Here is a 21,445-nt window from a genome sequence, read left to right on the forward strand (position 1 = left end):
AGCTGGTTCCGGACTTGGCACCCGGGGAAGGGTGGCAGGTCTCAGACCCTAACTGAGCACGGTGGAGAGGCCGCCGGGCTGCCGACCCGGCCCCAGTCGCACGGTGCTGACCTCCAGGGCGGCGGCGTCACCAGGCGGGCACAGAGCCCTGGGTGCTCCCAGGGTGAGCGGCTGGGCAGCCAAGCCCTTGTGGCCACAGGGACAAAGACTCAGAAAACCAGCCATGTTCACACACGTCTTTAGAAGCCTTTGGCTCATCTGTGCCAACCGAGTCCTTAATCACAGTAACCGCAGAGGTGGCTGTACCTCTGTGAACAGGTAAAGGCAACTGAATGAGTTTATTTCACTCTGTGTGACGCCAAGTCGACAAAGGAGAAAAACAGGCGTTTGATTTTGAAGCTAAATGGATCTATCATGTCAGTTCTCCTCCCTCCTCTCCATCGCCCGAGGTTGGGGAGAGTCTATAAATGTACCTCTATGTAGGGGCTCTGCATGTGATGCTAATTTCCAGGGACATATATAAAATAATTTGCATCACCAGTACCCCAAGAATGCGCTGACTGGAGCTAAAATAAAGAGTCCAGAACGCAGGGAGCCTGCACCTCTCCAAAGTCATCTTCTTCATGCAAAGGCACAGCAGAGCCTCTTCTGGGACGCACTGTGTAACTTGGCCCTGGGCCTCCGGCCGTGTTACATTTCAAATATTAAGTGGATATTCCAACAACATTTTTTCCACCACTATTTATTATCTTGGCTTGCTGTATGCTACTCGACAATGCCTAGTATTCTGTGCACATACTGAAGGGTTTTGTTGGGATGTGGGGCCTATTTGTTTCCCAACCTCTGACTATGCCTGTAAAAATGTCTTTGAAGGAACAATCCACTTTTTAAAGTAAACCATCCTCAGAAGCAAAACGAACGGTGCACAAAAATCTTTACAAATGTTATCTTCCTACTTCTTATACAGCCCATATGTAATCATTGTTTCTAATACATCCTCTCTAGGTTACATTTTCCAGAAAAATATTTCTAAATACAAGATGAACATCACTTTTGTCTCGAACTGTACTGAACGTACATTATTCAACCACCCACCATTATTTATGTTAAGTGATTCATGATTCTAACTCCAAATAATTTACATATGAATCATTTCCTGGCGGTATGCCATGGTTTTGTGTGTGAGAATAAATGACAAAGAAAACTGCCAACTTGGCAAAGGGTACAGCCTTATCCTTGGCCAGGGTAGATTTTAACATCTAAAAGAGAGACAGATAGACAGAGCCAGAGACAAATGGATCTGGGGAATAAACAATGCTCCCAAACCAAACGATTCGTCTAGCGTCCAGTCTTTCCTGCCTGTGTCCTTTGTCTCATTGAATGGACCTGGGTGCCCGGAGCAGAAGGGCATTCTACCCTGACCCTCCCTCCCGCGTCCTCCTGCCCAGCTCATCAGTCACCCACCCCCGCCTTCTCAGTAGCCTCAAAATATGCCCATTCCCTCTTTACCCCTTTTGCCAATTTTTTTCTAGGCCTCCAGGCATCTGCAAAGGCAGTTTTGTCTGGAACTTTCTTCCCCCACTTCTTGGTGAACTCCTATTCATTCCTCAGAATGATGGGGGATCTCACCTCCTCCAGGTAGCCTCCCCTGCTTAACCACAGCTGGGTTAGGAAACCCTCGAATTTGTCCTCAGAGCCCCCTGCGCTCACTCCGGCCGCAGTTCTCACCCTGCTCTCTTGGAGGTCTTTGTTTACCTTGCTCTGCAGGAACCAGCACGGTTCATTCTTGAGTAATCACATCACTCACTGCTCACTGTTACAAGTTTTACAGCCAGTATGTATATTGTGGGGTGAGCACCACTGAGGATGACACGTTGAGAGAGACGAGATGCTCAATAGTTATATGTGATGACTGTGGTTGGTTGAATAATGGCCACAAAAAGTTATCAGGTCTTAATGCCTAGAACTTGTAAATACTACTGTACTTGAGGAAAAGAATGTCTCTGGAGGTATGATTAAAGTCACTGCAACAAAGCAAAAACTGTAGATTTTCTGGGTGCCATTACAAGTGTCTTTCTGAGACAGAGGCAGAGGGAAATTTCACAGTCAGCAGAAGAAAAATAAACACAAAGAAGAGAGGGAGATGTGAAGATGGAGGCCGAATTTGGAGTGATGTGTTCCTCCAAGCCAAGGAATACTGTCAGCTACCAGAAGCTACTTAGAGTCAAGGAACAGATAGATTTCCCCCCACGGCCTGCAGAGGGAAAGTGGATTTCAGACTTCAGCCCCTGAAACAGTGAGAAAAATGTTGTAAGTCATCAAGCTGGTTGGGAAGTTATTCCAACAGCCTCAGGAAGCTAATATAGCATACATTTAGATTTTTGTCCTGCCCCGACCCATAACATGTAGATAATGAATGCAGAACTCTGGGGAGAAAGGGAAGGAAGGGCCACTTCTAAGCACACTACAGAAAGCGCCAGGCTTCACACACTGTGGGAATTCAGTAAATATTCAGAACAATTACATTTAGAATATTAGGCATAGAAGAATTCTTAAATTTATCAACATCATAGCCTTCTCAGAAGCCTCCATAAATCTGGCCCCAAGGTAGATCTTGCAAAAATCTCCTACTTTGTATGTAAATCAATGAAGTCAGAACATTCCCTCATACCATATACACACAAAAAAACTCAAAATGGCTTAAAGACTTAAATACAAAATAGGACGCCATAAAACTCCAAGGAGAGAATACAGGCAAAACATTCTGACATTAGGTCAGTCTCCCAAAGCAACAGAAATAAAAGCAAAAATAAACTAATTGAACTTATAAGCTTTCATACAGCAAAGGAAACCACAAACAAAATAAAAAGACAACTTACAGACTGGGAGAAAATATTTGCAAACAATGCAACCAACAAGGGTTTAATTTCCAAAATATATAAACTACTCAGACAACTCAAAATAACAAACAACCAAATCAAAAAATGGGCAGACCTAAAAAGACATTTCTCCGAAGAAAACTTACAGCTGGCTGATAGGTACATGAGAATACGCTTAACACTGCTAATTGTCAGAGAAACGTAAATCAAAGCTACAATCAGGTATCACTTCACGCCAGTCAGAATGGCCATCATTAAAAAGTCTATAAATAATAAATTCTAGAGAAGGGTGTAGAGAAAAGGGAACCTTCAGACACTGTTGGTGGGAATAAAAATTAGTGCTGCCATTAAGGAGAACAGTGTGGAGATTCCTTAAAAAAAAACAACAGTAGAGTTACCATATCATCCTGCAATCCCACTCTTGGGTATATGCCCGGAGAAAATGCTCATTCAAAAAGATACATGCCCCCAATGTTCACTGCAGCACTATTTACAATAGTCAAGACGTGAAGGCAACCTAAATGTCCATCAGCAGATAAACAGACAAAGGAAATGTGGTACATATATACAATGAAATATACTCAGCCATGAAAGTGAAAGTGAAGTTGCTCAGTCATGTCCAACTCTTTGCAACCCCGTGGACTGTAGCCCGCCAGGCTCCTCTATTCTCCAGGCAAGAATACTGGAGTGGGTTGCCATTCCCTTCTCCAGGGGATCTTCCCATCCCAGGGATTGAACACAAGTCTCCCGCATTGCAGGCAGACGCTTTATCCTCTGAGCCACCAGGGAAGCCTCATACTCAGCCATACAAAGAATGAAATAATGCCATGTGCAGCAACCGAAATGGACCTAGAGATGATCATACTGAGCGACGTAAGTCAGACAGAGACGTATATTACACCATACGATACCAAATACTGCAGTGGGCTGCCATTTCCTCCTCCGGGGGATCTTCCTTACCCAGGGATCAAACTCGGGTCTTCTGCATTGCAGGCAGACCCTCTACCGTTTGAACTACCAGGGAAGCCCTAAATCACTTGTATGTGAATCTAAAATATGACACAAATGAATTTATCTACGAAACAGAAACAGACTCACAGATACAGAAAACAAACTATGGTTACCAGAAGGGAAAGGGGGTGGGGAAGGGATAGATGAGGAGTTTGGTATTAACGGATACAAACCAGTATACTCCTACTACAACCAGGTCCTACTACATAGCACAGGGAACTATATTCACTATCTTGTAATGACCTATAATTTTAAAAAATATATGTATAATTGAATCTTTTTGCTGTAAACCAGAAACACAACATTATAAATGAACTATACTTTAATTTAAGAAAATCTCCTACTTGGAAGAACCCAACGTGCTTTCCACCTCCTGGGCCCCTGCTCAGGCTGTGCTGACTGCCTCTAAGGCCCTTCTGTCATTCCTGCCTATTTAAGCCCTGCATGCACACACACGTTCAGTCACATCTGACTGTCTGTGACTCCATGGACTGTAGTCTGCCACTACCCACCGCTCAAGTTCAGCTCCAACACTTCTTTCTCTAAGGCATCGCCACTGAGCATCTGCTTCTCATCTGCTTCCCTGAACTCCCAAACACTCCTTACAGAATTGGTATTAATTTGTATGTTAAATCACCCTATTCCTAGCACAGCATCTCACACAAACATCAGATGTTAGATAAACAGTGAATTAATCTAATAACACTCATACACATTACAGAAAAAGCAAATAGAAAGTCAGACGTTAAGAATTTTTCCCCAGCTTCTTCTTACAGGAACAAAGGCAGAAATTGAACTTGGAGCAGGAGCGTGACGGACTAACCCAAAGATCCGATCACCGCTCTGCCTCTGTGTGACTTCTGGGAAGCTATCTAATATGTGTTTCTATTTCTTTATCTATAAAACATCTGTTTTGCAAGTCATTAAAGATAATGTGCAAAATTCTTAAAATGTCCAAGCCTTGATAGATAATACACTTTGATAAATGGATAGATAATACATTTGGATAGATAATACATTTTGGATAAACATTACATTTTGATAAATGGCAGATATTGTTTTCAGCATTATTACTTTTCTGTGTACATCTCACAAAACAGAGGTAATGAACAATGCCCCAGGAGAGTGTCTTAATACCTGAAGATTTTGTTTAAAAAGAAAATTCTCTATACCATTTTTTCCGAAGTATAAAATTCAGTGGAAAAATCTACTTATTGAAAACAAGTATGAGATGAACAGATACAAACTACTACACATAAAACAGACATGCCACAAGGATTTACTGTACATCCTATAAGGACCCACAATGAAATACTGACATTATCTGAAAAGAAACAACTGATTCACTTTGCTGTACATCTGAAACCAACACAGTACTGTAATCAACTGTCCATTTTTTTTTAACGTTTTGAAATTATAATTTCATACAATGTGGAAATAATTGTTCAAGTAAGCAAAATAGAAGGGTGAAAACTAACTATATGAGCATGAATTATAAAAATACAATGACATTCAATTACAAGGAAAAACAATACCTCAATTTTTTTTTCTTCACCCAAATGTTTGAAGTGGCCTATTCATTTGCCTTAACACTTGGTGTTATCAGACTGTATTTTTTTGCATGAAGATCTTTTTTTCAACTACTGAGACTGCTGCTTAAATTTTAATCAGGTAAACAGTATTCTTTCCATCATAATTATTTTTAAACTTTTTATGAAGAAATACTTTAATGCAATTATTTAGAACCTGGCTCCCCAAATTACAACACATTCTGCTTAAATCACACAATATCAGATACAAAGAGCAACACCCACTTCCACACGGAGAAAGGCTCAGCAGTTGAAAATATAATCAGATTGTCAGCACGATAGGTAAAAAAACACAGAATTATTTAAAGAAAATTAAATTTAGAAAAACCTTATTCAAAGAAAAGGGAGCATTTTGCACAGACTCTGCTTCATTAGCTGTCACAATGCAGTAAAAAGAAAAAAAGTATATGACAAATTTGCCTATTGGATTTACATTCTGGGACTCTGAGAAATTTTACCATAATTATTTTAGGTTTTCTGTTAAAAATACACTATTTTGTAAATGTCTGATGAAGAACAGTTTTATGAGTTCCATAAATATAAGACCACCATTGTCATATCAAGTCCTCCTAGTTATAAGTTCTGACTCCCTCTGGCCTATTAATAATATTAACAGCTAACAAGTGTTAAACTTTTACTATATACTGGTACTTTTCTACATATCTTACATGCCTTAATTAATTCACAATAACTTATATCTTAAACATTATTAATAACTGCATTTTATTAATTATTAGGAAGAAACAGAGGCACAGAGGGCCTAACTAATTTTTCCAAGGTCACACAGCAAGAAGACACAGGATTAAACTTAATACAATCTGTCTAGAGTAGCACTGTTCAACAGCAATGTGATCCACCCATGTAAATCTAAATTTTCTAGTAGCCATGCTAAAAAATATAAAAAGCAGGTAAAATTTATGACTTATTTAAATATTCAAGATATTACCATTTCACCATGTAATCAAATACAAAAGATATTAAGTATCTTACGTTCTTCTTTGAGTATTAAGTCTTCACAATCTGATGTGTGTTTTGCACCTAGCAAACATTTCAGTTCAGACTGGCCACATTTCAAATGCCAGGAGTTCAGAGTTGGACCATGAGTTCCAGAGCCTGATCTCTTACCTGTTAGGCTACCTACCAGAAAGGAATCTAAAAAGGTCTTTGTCGTCATTATTAGAAAATATTTATCTTTTCAAATATAGTTAAAATACCAGTAATCTAGCAGCATCCCACCATTTGATTTTTTTTCCCCCAGTTGGATCTTGAGAGTGGGACAGAGAAAAAAGTTCATCCACTTGGAGAGACAATCCACGGTGTGTGCGCACATCCCGCGTCAGCTCTCGTTACAAGTATCTTTCCAAGGATGTCTGTACGGCAAACATACTTGGAACACAAAGACGGTGTCTGCCCTGGCCAGGAGGACAGATCTGTCTCCTGACCACGGTAATAACGTCCCCCTCTGAGGATACTAGTGGCTCCCTCCTAAGACTGGGGTTTCCTAGGCTTGGGGATCCTCCACTGGGATACAAACCCAACTATGGGCCTTGGGAGGTAAGAGGAACCAACGTGAGCATGGAGCCCACGCTGCCTGCTATGCCACGAGTAACTGTTTTTTGGTCTCTGATGCAGGAATGCTGTATCTTCTGCCACAAAGCTAGAAGGCTAATTTGTTAGTCTGAAAGTAGGGTCAAGTCTCAGACCCCTCACTGTTCCTGACACAGCTTTTTTTGTGTGGCTGGGTTCTGAAATAGGCATCTCCCAGAGAAGAGAACTTACATTTTTCGATGGTTAGGACAAAGATCAAATAAAGATACTGTTTTAGGATTAAGGTTTCAGAAAAAAAAAAAAAAAAAAAAGCATGATATGGTTTCCCCAAATACTACCAGCAGTTAATTCCTGTTACGAGCTCATCAAATCACCACTAAATTCCTTCACCACAGCAAACGGCTCTAAGTGTTTTAGTTTCTTTTACAAAATAGTCACATATACTGTACCTTTCCACAACATTTGGCTTTGTCTATAATCTTCAGGGCAAACTCCTTTCCGGTTGACCTATGAATAAACAGAGGAAGGCCATATAAAGACACACATCAAAGACACCATCCTTCCTGATTTCCTCTCCAGCAGACTCTGGGAAGACAGACTGGTTTCCTCCTCTATACACCAGAGAGGATGCTGAGTGGAGTCTGGGAGAAAAATCCCCCCAAAAAGATTTTTTAAAAACCCACAAAGCCACACTGTCAATCTCCTTTTATAAATATCAATCATTACAATATTATTAAGTAACTCACATATTTAAAATAGTTAAATTCTGTTGCATCAGAGCTGGACGAAAGATATTTTCCCACACTTAAATCTCAAAAATAGTTCTCTTAGGAGACAGAATAAAATTTAGAAAAATGAATCAAAGTAACAGAAAAATTTCTTTTATCAATGTCTTTACATGAATCCATTAGCCCATCAGGCCACAATTCAAAACTGAGAAGTCCCTAGACTTCCACTGTCCATTTCTCAGTCAAACTGCAGTGAAGACCTGGAGCCGTCTCACCCACACCTCTCAACACCCCAGTCTGCACGTGCTCAGTCACTTCAGGCGTGTCCAACTCTCTGAGACCCCATGGACCACCCGCCAGGCTCCTCTGTCCATGGGATTCTCCAGGCAAGGATACTGGACTGGGTTGCCATGTTCCTTCTCCAGTGATAAAGTATGAAGTAAGAGAAGTGAGTGAGAGACATCATTTCCTTGGACACAAGAATCTGGATGATGTTATTTAACCTTTAATCACCTTTAACATCATTTAAGCTGAACATGCCAAAAATACATCTTTCAGAATTCAGGAGAACAGTTCAACAAAGAACACTGTGGTATTCTCAGAACACATTAATTCTCTCAATCACAAGCTACATTTGCCAAGTGGTCATAGTAACACTGATGGCCTACCTTGGAAGAATAAACTTTATTTAAATTAGTATATGGTATATAGACAGAATGTGGTCCACTGGAGAAGGGAATGGCAAACCACGTCAGTATTTTTGCCTTCAGAACCCCATGAACAGTATGAGAAGGCAAAATGATAGGATACTGAAAGAGGGACTCCCCAGGTCAGTAGGCGCCCACATGCCACTGGAGATCAGTGGAGAAATAACTCCAGAAAGAATGAAGAGATGGAGCCAAATCAAAAACAATACCCAGTTGTGGATGTGACTGGTGATAGAAGCAAGGTCTGATGCTGTAAAGAGCAATACTGCACAGGAACCTGGAATGTTAGATCCATGAATCAAGGCAAATTGGAAGTGGTCAAACAGGAGATGGCAAGAGTGAATGTCGACATTCTAGGAATCAGCAAACTAAAATGGACTGGAATGGGTGAATTTAACTCAGATGACCATTATATCTACTACTGTGGGCAGGAATCCCTTAGAAGAAATGGAGTAGCCATCATGGTCAACAAAAGAGTCCAAAATGCAGTACTTGGATGCAAGCTCAAAAACGACAGAATGATCTCTGTTCATTTCCAAGGCAAACCATTCAATATCACAGTAATCCAAGCCTATGCCCCAACCAGTAATGCTGAAGAAGCTGAAGTTGAACGATTCTATGAAGACCTACAAGACCTTTTAGAACTAAGACCTAAAAAAGATGTCCTTTTCATTATAGGGGAGTGGAATGCAAAAGTAGGAAGTCAAGAAAACACCTGGAGTAACAGGCAAATTTGGTCTTGGAGTACAGAATGAAGCAGGGCAAAGACTAATAGAGTTCTGCCAAGAGAATGCACTGGTCATAGCAAACACCCTCTTCCAATAACACAAGAGAAGACTCTACACATGGACATCACCAGATGGTCAACACCAAAGTCAGACTGATTATATTCTTTGCAGCCAAAGATGGAGAAGCTCTATACAGTCAGGGAAAACAAGATCAGGAGCTGACTGTGGCTCAGATAATGAACTCCTTATTGCCAAATTCAGACTTAAATTGAAGAAAGTAGGGAAAACCACAGGACCATTCAGGTATGACCTAAATAAAATCCCTTATGACTATACAGTGGAAGTGAGAAATAGATTTAAGGGACTAAATCTGATGGACAAGAGTACCTGATGAACTATGGACGGAGGTTCGTGACATTGTACAGGAGACAGGGATCAAGACTATCCCCATGGAAAAGAAATGCAAAAAGGCAAAATGGTTGTCTGAGGAGGCCTTACAAATAGCTGTGAAAAGAAGAGAAGCGAAAAGCTAAGGAGAAAAGGAAAGTTATTCCCATTTGAACACAGAGTTCCAAAGAATAGCCAGGAGAGATAAGAAAGCCTTCCTCAGCGATCAATGCAAAGAAACAGAGGAAAACAACAGAATGGGAAAGACTAGAGATCTCTTCAAGAAAATTAAAGATATCAAGGGAACATATCAGGCAAAGATGGGTTCGATAAAGGACAGAAATGGTATGGACCTAACAGAAGCAGAAGATATTAAGAGGTGGCAAGAATACACAGAACTGTACAAAAAAGATCTTCACCACCCAGATAATCACAATGGTGTGATCACTCACCTAGAGCCAGACATCCCGGAATGTGAAGTCAAGTGGGCCTTAGAAAGCATTACTACGAACACAGCTAGTGGAGGTGATGGAATTCCAGTTGAGCTATTTCAAATCCTGAAAGATGATGCTGGGAAAGTGCTGCACTCAATATGCCAGCAAATTTGGAAAACTCAGCAGTGGCCACAGGACTGGAAAAGGTCAGTTTTCATTCCAATCCCTAAGAAAGGCAATCCCAAAGAATGTACAAACTACCACACAATTGCAGTCATCTCACACGCTAGTAGAGTAATGCTCAAAATTCTCCAAGCCAGGCTTCAGCAATATGTGAACTGTGAACTTCCAGATGTTCAAGCTGGCTTTAGAAAAGGCAGAGGAACCAGAGATTAAATAGCCAAAATCTGCTGGATCATCGAAAGCAAGAGAGTTCCAGAAAAACATCTATTTCTGCTTTATTGACTACACCAAAGCCTTTGACTGTATGGATCACAATAAACTGTGGAAAATTCTGAAAGAGATGGGAATACCAGACCATCTGACCTGCATCTTGAGAAACCTGTATGCAGGTCAGGAAGCAACAGTCAGAACTGGACATGGAACAACAGACTGGTTCCAAATAGGAAAAGGAGTACATCAAGGCTGTATATTGTCACCCTGCTTATTTAACTTATATGCAGAGTACATCATGAGAAACGCTGGGCTGGAAGAAGCACAAGCTGGAATCAAGATTGCCAGGAGAAATATCAACAACCTCAGAAATGCAGATGACACCACCCTTATGGCAGAGAGTGAAGAGGAAATAAAAAGCCTCTTGATGAAAGTGAAAGAGGAGAGTGAAAAAGTTGGCTTAAAGCTTAACATTCAGAAAACTAAGATCATGGCATCTGGTCCCATCACTTCATGGCAAATAGATGGGGAAACAGTGGAAACAGTGGCTGACTTTATTTTTTCTGGGCTCCAAAAATCACTGCAGATGGTGATTGCAGCCATGAAATTAAAAGATGCTTACTGCTTGGAAGCAAAGTTATGACCAATCTAGATAGCATATTAAAAAGCAAAGACATTACTTTGCCAACAAAGGTCCATCTGGTCAAGGCTCTGGTTTTTCCAGTGGTCATGTACGGATGTGACAGTTGGACTGTGAAGAAAGCTGAGCGCCAAAAAATTGATGCTTTTGAACTGTGGTGCTGGAGAAGACTCTTGAGAGTCCCTTGGACTGCAAGGAGATGCAACCAGTCCATCCTAAAGGAGATCAGTCCTGGGTGTTCATTGGAAGGACTGATGCTGAAGCTGAAACTCCAATAGTGTGGCCACCTCATGCGAAGAGGTGACTCATTGGAACAGACCCTGATGCTGGGAGGGATTGGGGGCGGGAGGAGAAGGGGATGACAGAGGATGAGATGGCTGGATGGCATCACCGACTTGATGGGCATGTGCTTGGGCAGACTCCGGGAGTTGATGATAGACAGGGAGGCCTGGCGTGCTGCGATTCATGGGTCGCAAAGAGTCGGACACGACTGAGTGACTGAACTGACTGACTGATATCTGGTGGTAAAGAACCCATCTTCCAATGCAGGAGACGTAAGAGATGTGGGTTCATTCCCTGGGTGGGAAGAGGTGGGCATGGCAACCCACTCCAATATTCTTGCTTGGAGAATCCAGGGACAGAGGAGTCTGGCAGGCTACAGTCCACAGGGCTGCAAAGAGTTGGACACAACTGAAGCAACCTAGTGCGCATGTGTGCATGTATATATAGTGTGTTAGTCACTCAGTCATGTTTGTATATATGTGTGTAAAGTATAAACCTGCTTTCTACTTTGAGAGATGTATCAGGTCTCATCCTTGAGCCAGAGAAAAATGGGAAAGAAAACGATTCATTAAAAAAAAAAAAATCTCCTACAGCACTTACCTGTGCCAGGCTTTGTTCTCAATGCTATAGTTGTATTAATTCATTTAATACCTGCAGGAACCCCCTCATTTAATATTTAATTTCATATTATCAGTAGTCCAGGATACATGAGTTCTGACTTTATTCAAGATCAGAATCAGCTAACTTTTGCACATATTAAAATATTTCTGCTTTTCCAGCCTTATTTTAAGGTCTTGATTTCTGAAATGGTAAACTATTAAAACTGGAAAAGATTCAGTTTAGAGTCTTTGGACTTATAGGCTGTTTTTCTAGCTATTCTAGGAGGTAATTTTTCTTGTGGGGGATGGGCAGGAGGTGAGGTGTCCAGAAAGTTCTGGTAACTGCAGTTTTTCTGTTTTGCTACATCTTTGGTGGAGGTTTACTGCTCATTATATGGTGCAGAAAGCAGCTCCTTTACTTAGCTCTGGTTACACAGATTGTTGCCCAAGCAACAGGCATCTAAAATATGACTTCTAAAGGCTCATTAGAAATCCAAGGCAATATTTGGTTTATATTACGGGGAAGGGCTTCTCTGGTGCCTCAGACAGTAAAGAATCTGCCTGCAATGAGGGAGATGCAGGTTTGATCATTGGGTCAGGAAGATCCCCTAGAGAAGGGCATGAACCCACTCTAGTATTCTTGCCTGGAGAATCCCATGGGCAGAGGAGCCTGGCGAGCTGCAGTCAAGCTGCCCGTGAGCAGGCAAAACCTCTAGTCCCTAGGGCAGAGTCTTTGAGAAGGCCTTCTGTTCATTCAGGTAAGAATAAATTCCAAGGCAGAAATGTATGCATCAGTGAACAAGCGATTATCTTCCCTCACCTGTCCATGCACTCTTTGACGACTGCAAAATTGCCGTCTCCAATAACTTTCCCAATTTTGTATTTCTCAAGAAGAGTCGACGACTCAGAGCACCTGTTTCCATTCACACCTGCAAGAAAGGGTAAATGCATACTCTGATGAATACATCACATTTCACCTTGATTTTTACATATTTGTAAAACAACAAATCTAAATGCACTTCTATATCTATAGTAAAACTAAAGAAAATCCTCTGAGCATATTTTCTTAATAAAACACCTGAATCACCAATTTCCTTTTAGCCTTGTTGGCTAAAATCAGAAACCAACAAAATCAAGAAGACTCTTCTGAGTCTCTTGGACTGCAAGGAGATCCAACCAGTCTATCCGAAAGGAAATCAGTCCTGGGTGTTCATTGGAAGGACTGATGTTGAAGCTGAAACTCCAATACTTTGGCCACCTGATGTGAAGAGCTGACTCATAGGAAAAGACCCTGATGCTGGGAAAGATTGAAGGCAAGAGGAGAAGGGGACAGCAGAGGATGAGATGGTTGGATCGCATCACCAACTCAACAGACATGAGTTTGAGTAAGCTTCGGGAGTTGGTGATGGGCAGGGAAGCCTGGTGTACTGCAGTCCATGAGGTCGCAAAGAGTCGGACACAACTGAGCGACTGAACTGAACAAATTCCTGAAGTATCACCTGAAAATAAGTGATTAACTTTGGGTAATAGGGAAGTCTAACTAAAACTCTAAATTTTTTGTCAATTCTGGGGAAAGGGGAAGGGGGTGATGGTGGGGATTTAATCTTAGACCTTTTTTTTTTTTTTTCAAGATTTTCTAGTAAAGAAAATTCTGGCCAGTCATGAATTAAGCTAAGTTAAGTTAATGCAAATTTCTGGCTCAAAGTTATCTCAGAAAGAAGGTCGGGGGGGGGGGCAGGAGGAGGAAGTGGTTAAGACTGACCACTTTTCACAATGCATCCTCAAGTGGACTGTACACAGCACGCATCAAAGAAAGAAGCCTACTTGGAGTATCTAAGAAAAACGAAAGTCTACATTTAGGAATTGTAGGCAGTTTCAGTTCAGTTCAGTTCAGTGGCTCAGCCGCGTCCGACTCTTTGTGACCACATGAACTGCAGCATGCCAGGCCTCCCTGTCCATCACCAATTCCCAGAGTTTACTCAAACTCAAGTCCATCGAGTCAGTGATGCCATCCAGCCATCTCATCCTCTGTCGTCCCCTTCTCCTCCTGTTCTCAATCTTTCCCAGCAGATTGCCACTAGGGAAAAATAATGGAAACCCAGAACTAAAGTTTGAAATTGGGATTGCTTAATTAACACTGATGCGACCCCTGACAACTAAGGCTGAACAGTTTAACTGGAGTCATGACCTCATGGTGTTTAGGGAGACCATCGTAAAGCACAAGGGGGTGTGTGGGTCCGCCAAGTTCACACGGATGGCTTCTGTTACAAAAAAGTAAACATACTGAGAACTACCTTCAGGACTCAGGCAACGATCAACTTCAGGCCCTCCGTTGACATTGGAAGAAGATCGGCCATGCGCAGAAACCTGCTGCAAAAGACAGTGCTTATTATTTATTCAGCTTATCGACTATGTGGGTAAGTTTCCACATAGAATCATACAGAAATAGAGGAAGCATCCCCTTGCTTCTCATCTCAGCCGTCCTCCTATACACAGCCCCATTAATACAGTTCTCCCCTAGACACAGTGCTTTCAATTAGTATCATGAAAACTGACACTGTGCTCCTCTTCTTTGATACTGTGTTACTGTTGATCTCAATGAAGTAAAGAAAAGGAGACTTTCACGGCATCACCGATGAACAAGGTAGTCACCCACAGCACACGCCCTCTGGAGGGTTCAGCACCCAGACAGCAGCCCTGGCTCAACCAACTCCTTTACCACCCTAAAACAGCAGGAATTCCTCTGCGGCATCACAAGGATTTTTTTTAAAACTAGGAACCAGAGGGAAAAAAAAGATAAAACTAAATGATAGGTTCCCACCTAACAAAAAGCTGAAGTCCCCAGTCTAACACACAAATATCTCTAAATTCTTCGGTAAACTGAAAAGGCAGAGAAACCAGAGATCAAATTGCCAACATCCAATGAATCATCGAAAAAGTGAGAGAGGTCCAGAAAAACAGCTACTTCTACTTTATTGACTATGCCAAAGACTTTGACTGTGTGGATCACAACAAACTGTGAAAAATTCTTCAAGAGATGGGAATACCAGACCACCTGACCTGTTTCCCGAGAAATCTGTAGGCAGGTCAAGAAGCAACAGTTAGAAATGGACATGGAACAACAAACTGGTTCCAAATAGGAGAAGGAGTACGTCAAGGCTGTATATTGTCACCTGCTTATTTAACTTATACACAGAGTACATCATGAGAATATTGGACTGGATGAAGCACAAGCTGAAATCAAGATTGCTGGGAGAAATATCAATAACCTCAGATATGCAGATGACACCACCCTTACAGCAGAAACTGAAGAGGAACTAAAGAGCTTCCTGATGAAAGTGAAAGAGGAGAGTGAAAAAGTTGGCTTAAAGCTCAACATTCAGAAAACTAAGATCATGGCATCTGGTCCCATCACCTCATGGGAAATAGATGGGAAACAGTGGAAACAGTGGCTGACTTTATTTTTCTGGGCTCCAAAATCACTGCAGATGGTGATTGGAGCCACGAAATTAAAAGATGCTTACTCCTTGGAAGGAAAGTTATGACCAACCTAGACAGCATAGTAAAAAGCAGAGACATTACTTTGTCAACAAAGGTCCGTCTAGACAAGGCTATGGTTTTTCCAGTGGTCATGTATGGATATGAGAGTTGGACTGTGAAGAAAGCTGAGCACTGAAGAATTGATGCTTTTGAACTGTGGTGTTGGAGAAGACTCTTGAGAGTCCCTTGGACTGCAAGGAGATCCAACCAGTCCATCCTAAAGGAGATGAGTCGTGGGTGTTCATTGGACGGGCTGATGTTGAAGCTGTAACTCCAATACCTTGGCCATCTCATGCAAAGAGCTGACTCTTTGAAAAGACCCTGATGCTGGGAAAAGACTGAAGGCAGGAGGAGAAGGGGACGACCGAGGATGAGATGGTTGGATGGCATCACTGACTCAATGGACATGAGTTTGAGTAAACTCCGGGAATTTGTGATGGACAGGGAGGCCTGGCGTGCTGCAGTCCATGAGGTCTCAAAGAGTTGGACACAACTGAGCGACTGAACTGAACTGAAACTGAAAAGGGCTTCCCAGGTGGCTCAGTAGGTAAAGATGACGTCTGCAATGCAAGAAATGCTGGCAGGCATGGGTTCTATGTCCGGGTGAAGAAAATCCCCTAGAGTAGGAAATGACAACCCATTCCAGTATTCTTGCCTGAAGAATCTCAAGAAGAGGAGCTTGAGAGTCTACAGTCCATAGCGTCACAAGAGTCAGACAAAACTGAAGCAACTGAGCACACACAGGTAAACTGACTATTTCTGTGATGATACGTATGTTTACCACTGTTATTATTGTGCAGTAGCTCAGTTGTGTCCAACTCATTGCAACTCCATGGACTGCAGCATGCCAGGCTTCCCTGTCCTTCACCACCTCCTGGAGCTTGCTCAAACTCATGATTATTAAGTCGGTGATGCCATCCAACTATCTAGTCCTCTGACATCTTCTCCTCCTGCCTTCAATCTTTCCCAGCATCAGGGTCTTTTCTAAAGAGTCAGCTCTTCACATCAGGTGGCCAAAGTATTGGAGCTTCAGCTTCAGCATCAGTCCTTCCAATGAATATTCAGCATTGATTTCCTTTTCCTTTAAAATTGACTGGTTTGATCTCCTTGCAATCCAAGGGACTCTGAAGAGTCTTCTCCACAGTTCAAATGCATCAAATGACAAAATATGTATCATTATTTACTACTATTTTATGTATTATTTTGGAGGCTTATGGAATTTTTTTTAATAATTCTCAAGGGCTATTACACTTCCCAACTCAATCTTTTCTCTTTCTTAACTTTCTTCTCTTAAAAAAAAAAATAAAGTATTCCTTTTAGGAGTTTATATGTCAAAGGACTTACTGATGGTAAAGCCAGGAGTGGTGTGTCTTGCTAAGAAACCCAAGGCCACTGAAAGCCAGTGCTGAGATGCACCAGTTAGCCCTGCCCTGAGGAATAAACACGCCTCCCCTAAGTGTGTGTCCGGCAGTCTGACAGGTGAGCAGTCAGGCAGAAACGTGGGTGTGCGTGTGAGTCCCTTTCTGGCCACCCTTAACCTGATGAAAACTGCGGGTGGCTGAACACCTCGCTCCTCAGAACTCACTCACTCCTTCCTCATAATACAGGTCATTGGTGGACACAGTTTTTCAAAATTTAGCTTTTTGGCTTGTTTCCTTTTTCCCTGCTAAAATTGAAGGCAATTCCAAATTCAGCAGGAATTTATGCTAGAATGTTTAAAAGTTAGAATTTAAAAACCAAGCCCTAGAAGGTGACCTGAAGGGAAGCTGAAAAGAAAACCACAATGTTCTCTGCAGCATTTGTTGATACAGCAACCACTCCCGGTCCTCAGCTTCTGGACAGCTCCACCAGAGGCCGCCTCAGTCACCGCCAGCCTGCCCGCGCCACGACCACTGCCAGGGCAGCCTTTCCAGAGGAGACTTCTGATCCCAGAACCTCCCTGTGTCATCACAACCAACAGAACAACCCTCGAGTCTTCAGCCCACCTGACAATGCAGGAGACATAAGAAACCTGGGTTCGACCCCTGGGTCGGGAAGATCCCCTGGAGGAGGGCATGGCAACCCACTCCAGTGTTCTTGCCTGGAGAATCCCATGGACAGAGGAGCCTGGAGGGATACAGTCCATGGGGTCACAAAGAGTCAGACACGACTGAGTGACTAAGTTATAACAGCAGAAGTGTAAATCATCTAGCACAGTCAACGACAGGTAGCACTAACCCAGCATTAGTTATCAGTATTTTTCCTCAAAACGCCTAACATAGGGCCTTCAAATGAGTGTATGAGAAAGGCTTTTGAATTGTTGAGTGTACAATGGCTCCAAGAGACGTTTCTATATAATTCACTCCAAGTCAGTTTTCTCTTCTAATGCAACACTTCCTGGATTGAAAACTGTCACTCAAGGAAATAAGAAATCCAAATTAAATTCATATCAACTGGATCCTTAATGAACAGTATGAAAATGCAAAAAAGATATGACATTGAAAGATGAACTCCTCAGGTTGGTAGGTGCCCAGTATGCTACTGGAGAAGAGCAGAGAAAAAGCTCCAAGAGGGATGAAGAGGCTGAGCCAAAGCAGAAACAACACCCGTTTGTGGAGATGTCTGGTGGTGAAAGTAAAGTCCAATGCTGTACAGAACAATATTGCACTGGAACCTGGGATGTCAGGTCCATGGTAAATGGGAAGTGGTCAAACAGGAGATGGCAAGAGTGAACATTGACATTTCAGGAATCAGTGAACTAAGATGGACCGAAATGGGCAAATTTAATTCAGATGACCATTACATCTTCTACTGTGGGCAAGAATCCCTTAGAAGAAATGGAGTAGCCCTCATAGTCAACAAAAGAGTCCAAAATGCAGTACTTGGGTGCAATCTCAAAAATGACAGAATGGGGATTTCCCTGGTGGTCCAGTGTGTAGAATTCCATCCTCCCAATGCAGGGGGCCTGGGTTCGATCCCTGGTGGGGGAACTAGATCCCACATGCCACAACTAAGACCCGGTGCAGCCAAATGAATAAAAATAAATATTAAAAAAAAAAAAAATGACAGAATGGTCTGTTTGTTTCCAAGGCAAACCATTCAGTATCACAGTAATCCAAGTCTATGCCCAACCACTAATGCCAAAGAAGGTGAAGTTGAATGGTTCTATGATGACCTATAAGACCTTCTAGAACTAACACCAAAAAAAAGATGTCCTTTTCATCAAAGGGGACTGGAATGTAAAAGTAGGAAGTCTAGAGATACCTGGAGTAACAGGGAAGTTTGGCCTTGGAGTACAGAATGAAGCAGGGCAAAAGCTAGAGTTTTGCTAAGAGAACACACTGGTTATAGCAAACACCCTCTTCCAACAACACAAGAGAAGACTCTACACACGGACACCACCAGATGGTCAACACCAAAATCAGATTGATTATATTCTTTGCAGCTAAAGATGGAGAAGTTCTATACAGTCAGCAAAAAAGACCGGGAGCTGACTGTGGCTCAGATCAAGAACTCCTTATTGCAAAATTGAGACATAAATTGAAAAAAGTAGAGAATACCACTAGATCATTCAGGTATGACCTAAATCAAATCCTTTATGATTATACAGTGGAAATGACAAATAAATTCAAGGGATTAGATCTGATAGACAGAGTGCCTGAAGAACTATGGATGGAGGTTTGTAAAATTGTACAGGAGGCAGTGATCAAGACCATCCCCAGGAAAAAGAAATGCAAAAATGCAAAATGGTTGTTTGAGGAGACCTTACAAATAGCTGAGAAAAGAAGACAAATAGAAGGCAAAGGGGAAAAGGAAAGATATACCATCTGAATGCAGAGTTCCAAAGAACAGCAAGGAAAGATAAGAAAGCCTTCGTATGTGATCAATGCAAAGAAAGAGAGGAAAACAATAGAATGGGAAAGACTAGAGATCTCTTCAAGAAAATTAGAGATGCTAAGGGAATATTTCAGGCAAAGATGGGCACAATAAAGGACAGAAACAGTATGGACCTAACAGAAGCAGAAGTTATTAAGAAGAGGAGGCAAGAATACAGAGAAGAACTATACAAAAAAGACCTTAATGACCCAGATAACCATGATGGTATAATTACTCACCTAGAGCCAGGCAACCCTGAATATTCATTGGAAGGACTGATGCTGAAGCTAAAGATACAGTACTTTTGCCACTTGAGGCCAAGAACTGGCTCATTGGAAAAGACCCTGATGCTGGGAAAGATTGAAGGCAGGAGGAAAGATTGAAGACAGAGGATGAGATGGCTGGATGGTTTCACTGACTCAGTGGACATGAGTTTGAGCAAACTCCAGGAGATGGTGAAGGACAGGGAAGCCTGGCGTGCTGCAGTCCAAGAGACAGCAAAGAGTGAGACATGACTGAGCAACCGGACAACAACAGATTCTTAACAGAATAAAGATAAGAAGAAAGTCATTTGGGGGGAAGTTTCATATCTCAAAAGGTAACCAGAAAGATGCCTTTTGATCTCAGCTCACCTCTAGGTTACAGGGATGGAGGGGTGGACTGTCGATGCCGGGGGAGCAGTGGTGGACAGTGGCCTGGCTGACCTGCATGTCTGTACTTCACAACCCAGGAAGGGGCCACCCCACACCCTCGGGGTGCAGCAGGCTGGGTCTGGCCTGGGCACTGGGCTGGAAGCACCTCCCTGCCTAGCACTCAGAGCCCGGGGGGTGTGCGGGGTGTGGACCCCACGTCCACCGCGGCCTGCCTTTGTCCCCACTCTCCTCTAGGCCTGCCTGCTTAGCTCTCCTGGAAGTGGTGACCCTCTTCTCACAGGTCTTCCCTGAGCTGTCTGAGTAAGTTAGTTATCACAAACTGATGTGCTGTGTGTGACTCACGGGCTAAGAGAGAAGTCCAGAAAGAGGCATCTTTACCTCCGTGTACATGTTCACACGGATGGGTGACTCCCTGGAGTACTGACTGAATTCCTATCAACCACAGTCAATGTTTCTTTTGATTAAATTCTCATTCACACCTATCCTGATTCCCAGCGCTTACAAACGATTTGTGTTGGGATTCAGAGGTGGCAAGGGGCCAGAAAAGACACCAGGAGACAGAGCAGGTGGTGGACGCTGACGGTGTAGCGACCAAACAGAGAACTAGGCTGAAGCTGGCCTGCGAGGCGGCTTGCGGACAGTGTGAGCGCGCGGGACAACGCAAAAGGCTGTTTCCACGTGTATCTGACAAAGGTTTCACTAAATCACCAGGAGATGCAACTCTCTTAGCAAAGGCTGATGGCAACAAGAGCAATTTTCAAAACTCTCCAACAGAATGATACTTTCTTTCAAAGTGCTAAACCTCCAGCCTTTAAAAACTAATAGAACTAACAGAAGTGATGCATCTGATCACCTGTCCAAACATGTTCATTTGGGGGGAAAAAAAAGTTTTCATGAAGAAAATGAAAATGCATACAAAAAATGACGAAATCATTACATTATAACACAGCTCAACAGACAGGACATGATCAGATGCAGGGACGGTTTTCCTTCCCTCCATCAGCAACAACCTGTGCTGGACTTTTAGAGGATGCAAAGATTAGGGCCACGGTCTTTAGAGCCTGAAGTTTATAGTCTAATGAAGAGGCATATGTGTACATGCAAAACCCTTCCTGGAAAGCTCACTGTTCCAGAATGTGGTTCTTTCTGATGGTTTGTAACCCATGTGCAGGAGCTGCTGCGCCAGAGCATGAGTCTGCACTTGGCACAACTGAATCACACCTCTACCCTCTAAGTTTGTTTGACCTCCCAGCAATGAAGCCTGGTGCTCCGAGCATCCAAGAAAAGCTGGGTATCCACCAAGACCTCTGGACAGATCCCGGGCAAACGTGAAGTGCCAATTGTTACATATAAGGCACTCCTGGTGCCCCGAGAGACATGCAGACAACGAAGAAGGAAAACACAAGGGCAAAAGCAAGGACTACAAGATCCCCTCCGTTTACCAGGCAGAATTATGGATTTTCCTGTCCCTG

At 42.5% G+C, this 21,445-nt stretch overlaps 1 protein-coding gene across 6 annotated transcripts in view; it reads right to left on the reverse strand.

The window, feature by feature from the left end:
- The window catches only part of DCLK2 (doublecortin like kinase 2), a 192,912-nt gene that overhangs the window by 36,721 nt on the left and 134,746 nt on the right, over window positions 1-21,445 (reverse strand). For 3 of the 6 annotated variants that reach the window (XR_006272512.1, XM_043484756.1, XM_043484737.1), the window contains 3 exons: window positions 14,220-14,295; window positions 12,746-12,854; window positions 7,477-7,534 (listed from right to left, as the gene is read on the reverse strand). Coding sequence is in view for 5 of the 6 variants with exons in the window: in XM_043484756.1 (XP_043340691.1) it covers window positions 7,477-7,534; window positions 12,746-12,854; window positions 14,220-14,295 (243 nt within the window). In the remaining variant the exon portion in view is untranslated. The remainder of the gene's footprint in view (window positions 1-7,476; window positions 7,535-12,745; window positions 12,855-14,219; window positions 14,296-21,445) is intronic. The other 3 variants (XM_043484766.1, XM_043484747.1, XM_043484779.1) reach the window with 1 other exon arrangement.

Source organism: Cervus canadensis, chromosome 1, assembly GCF_019320065.1.
Source record: "Cervus canadensis isolate Bull #8, Minnesota chromosome 1, ASM1932006v1, whole genome shotgun sequence".
In the NCBI taxonomy this organism is placed as follows: Eukaryota; Metazoa; Chordata; class Mammalia; order Artiodactyla; family Cervidae; genus Cervus; species Cervus canadensis.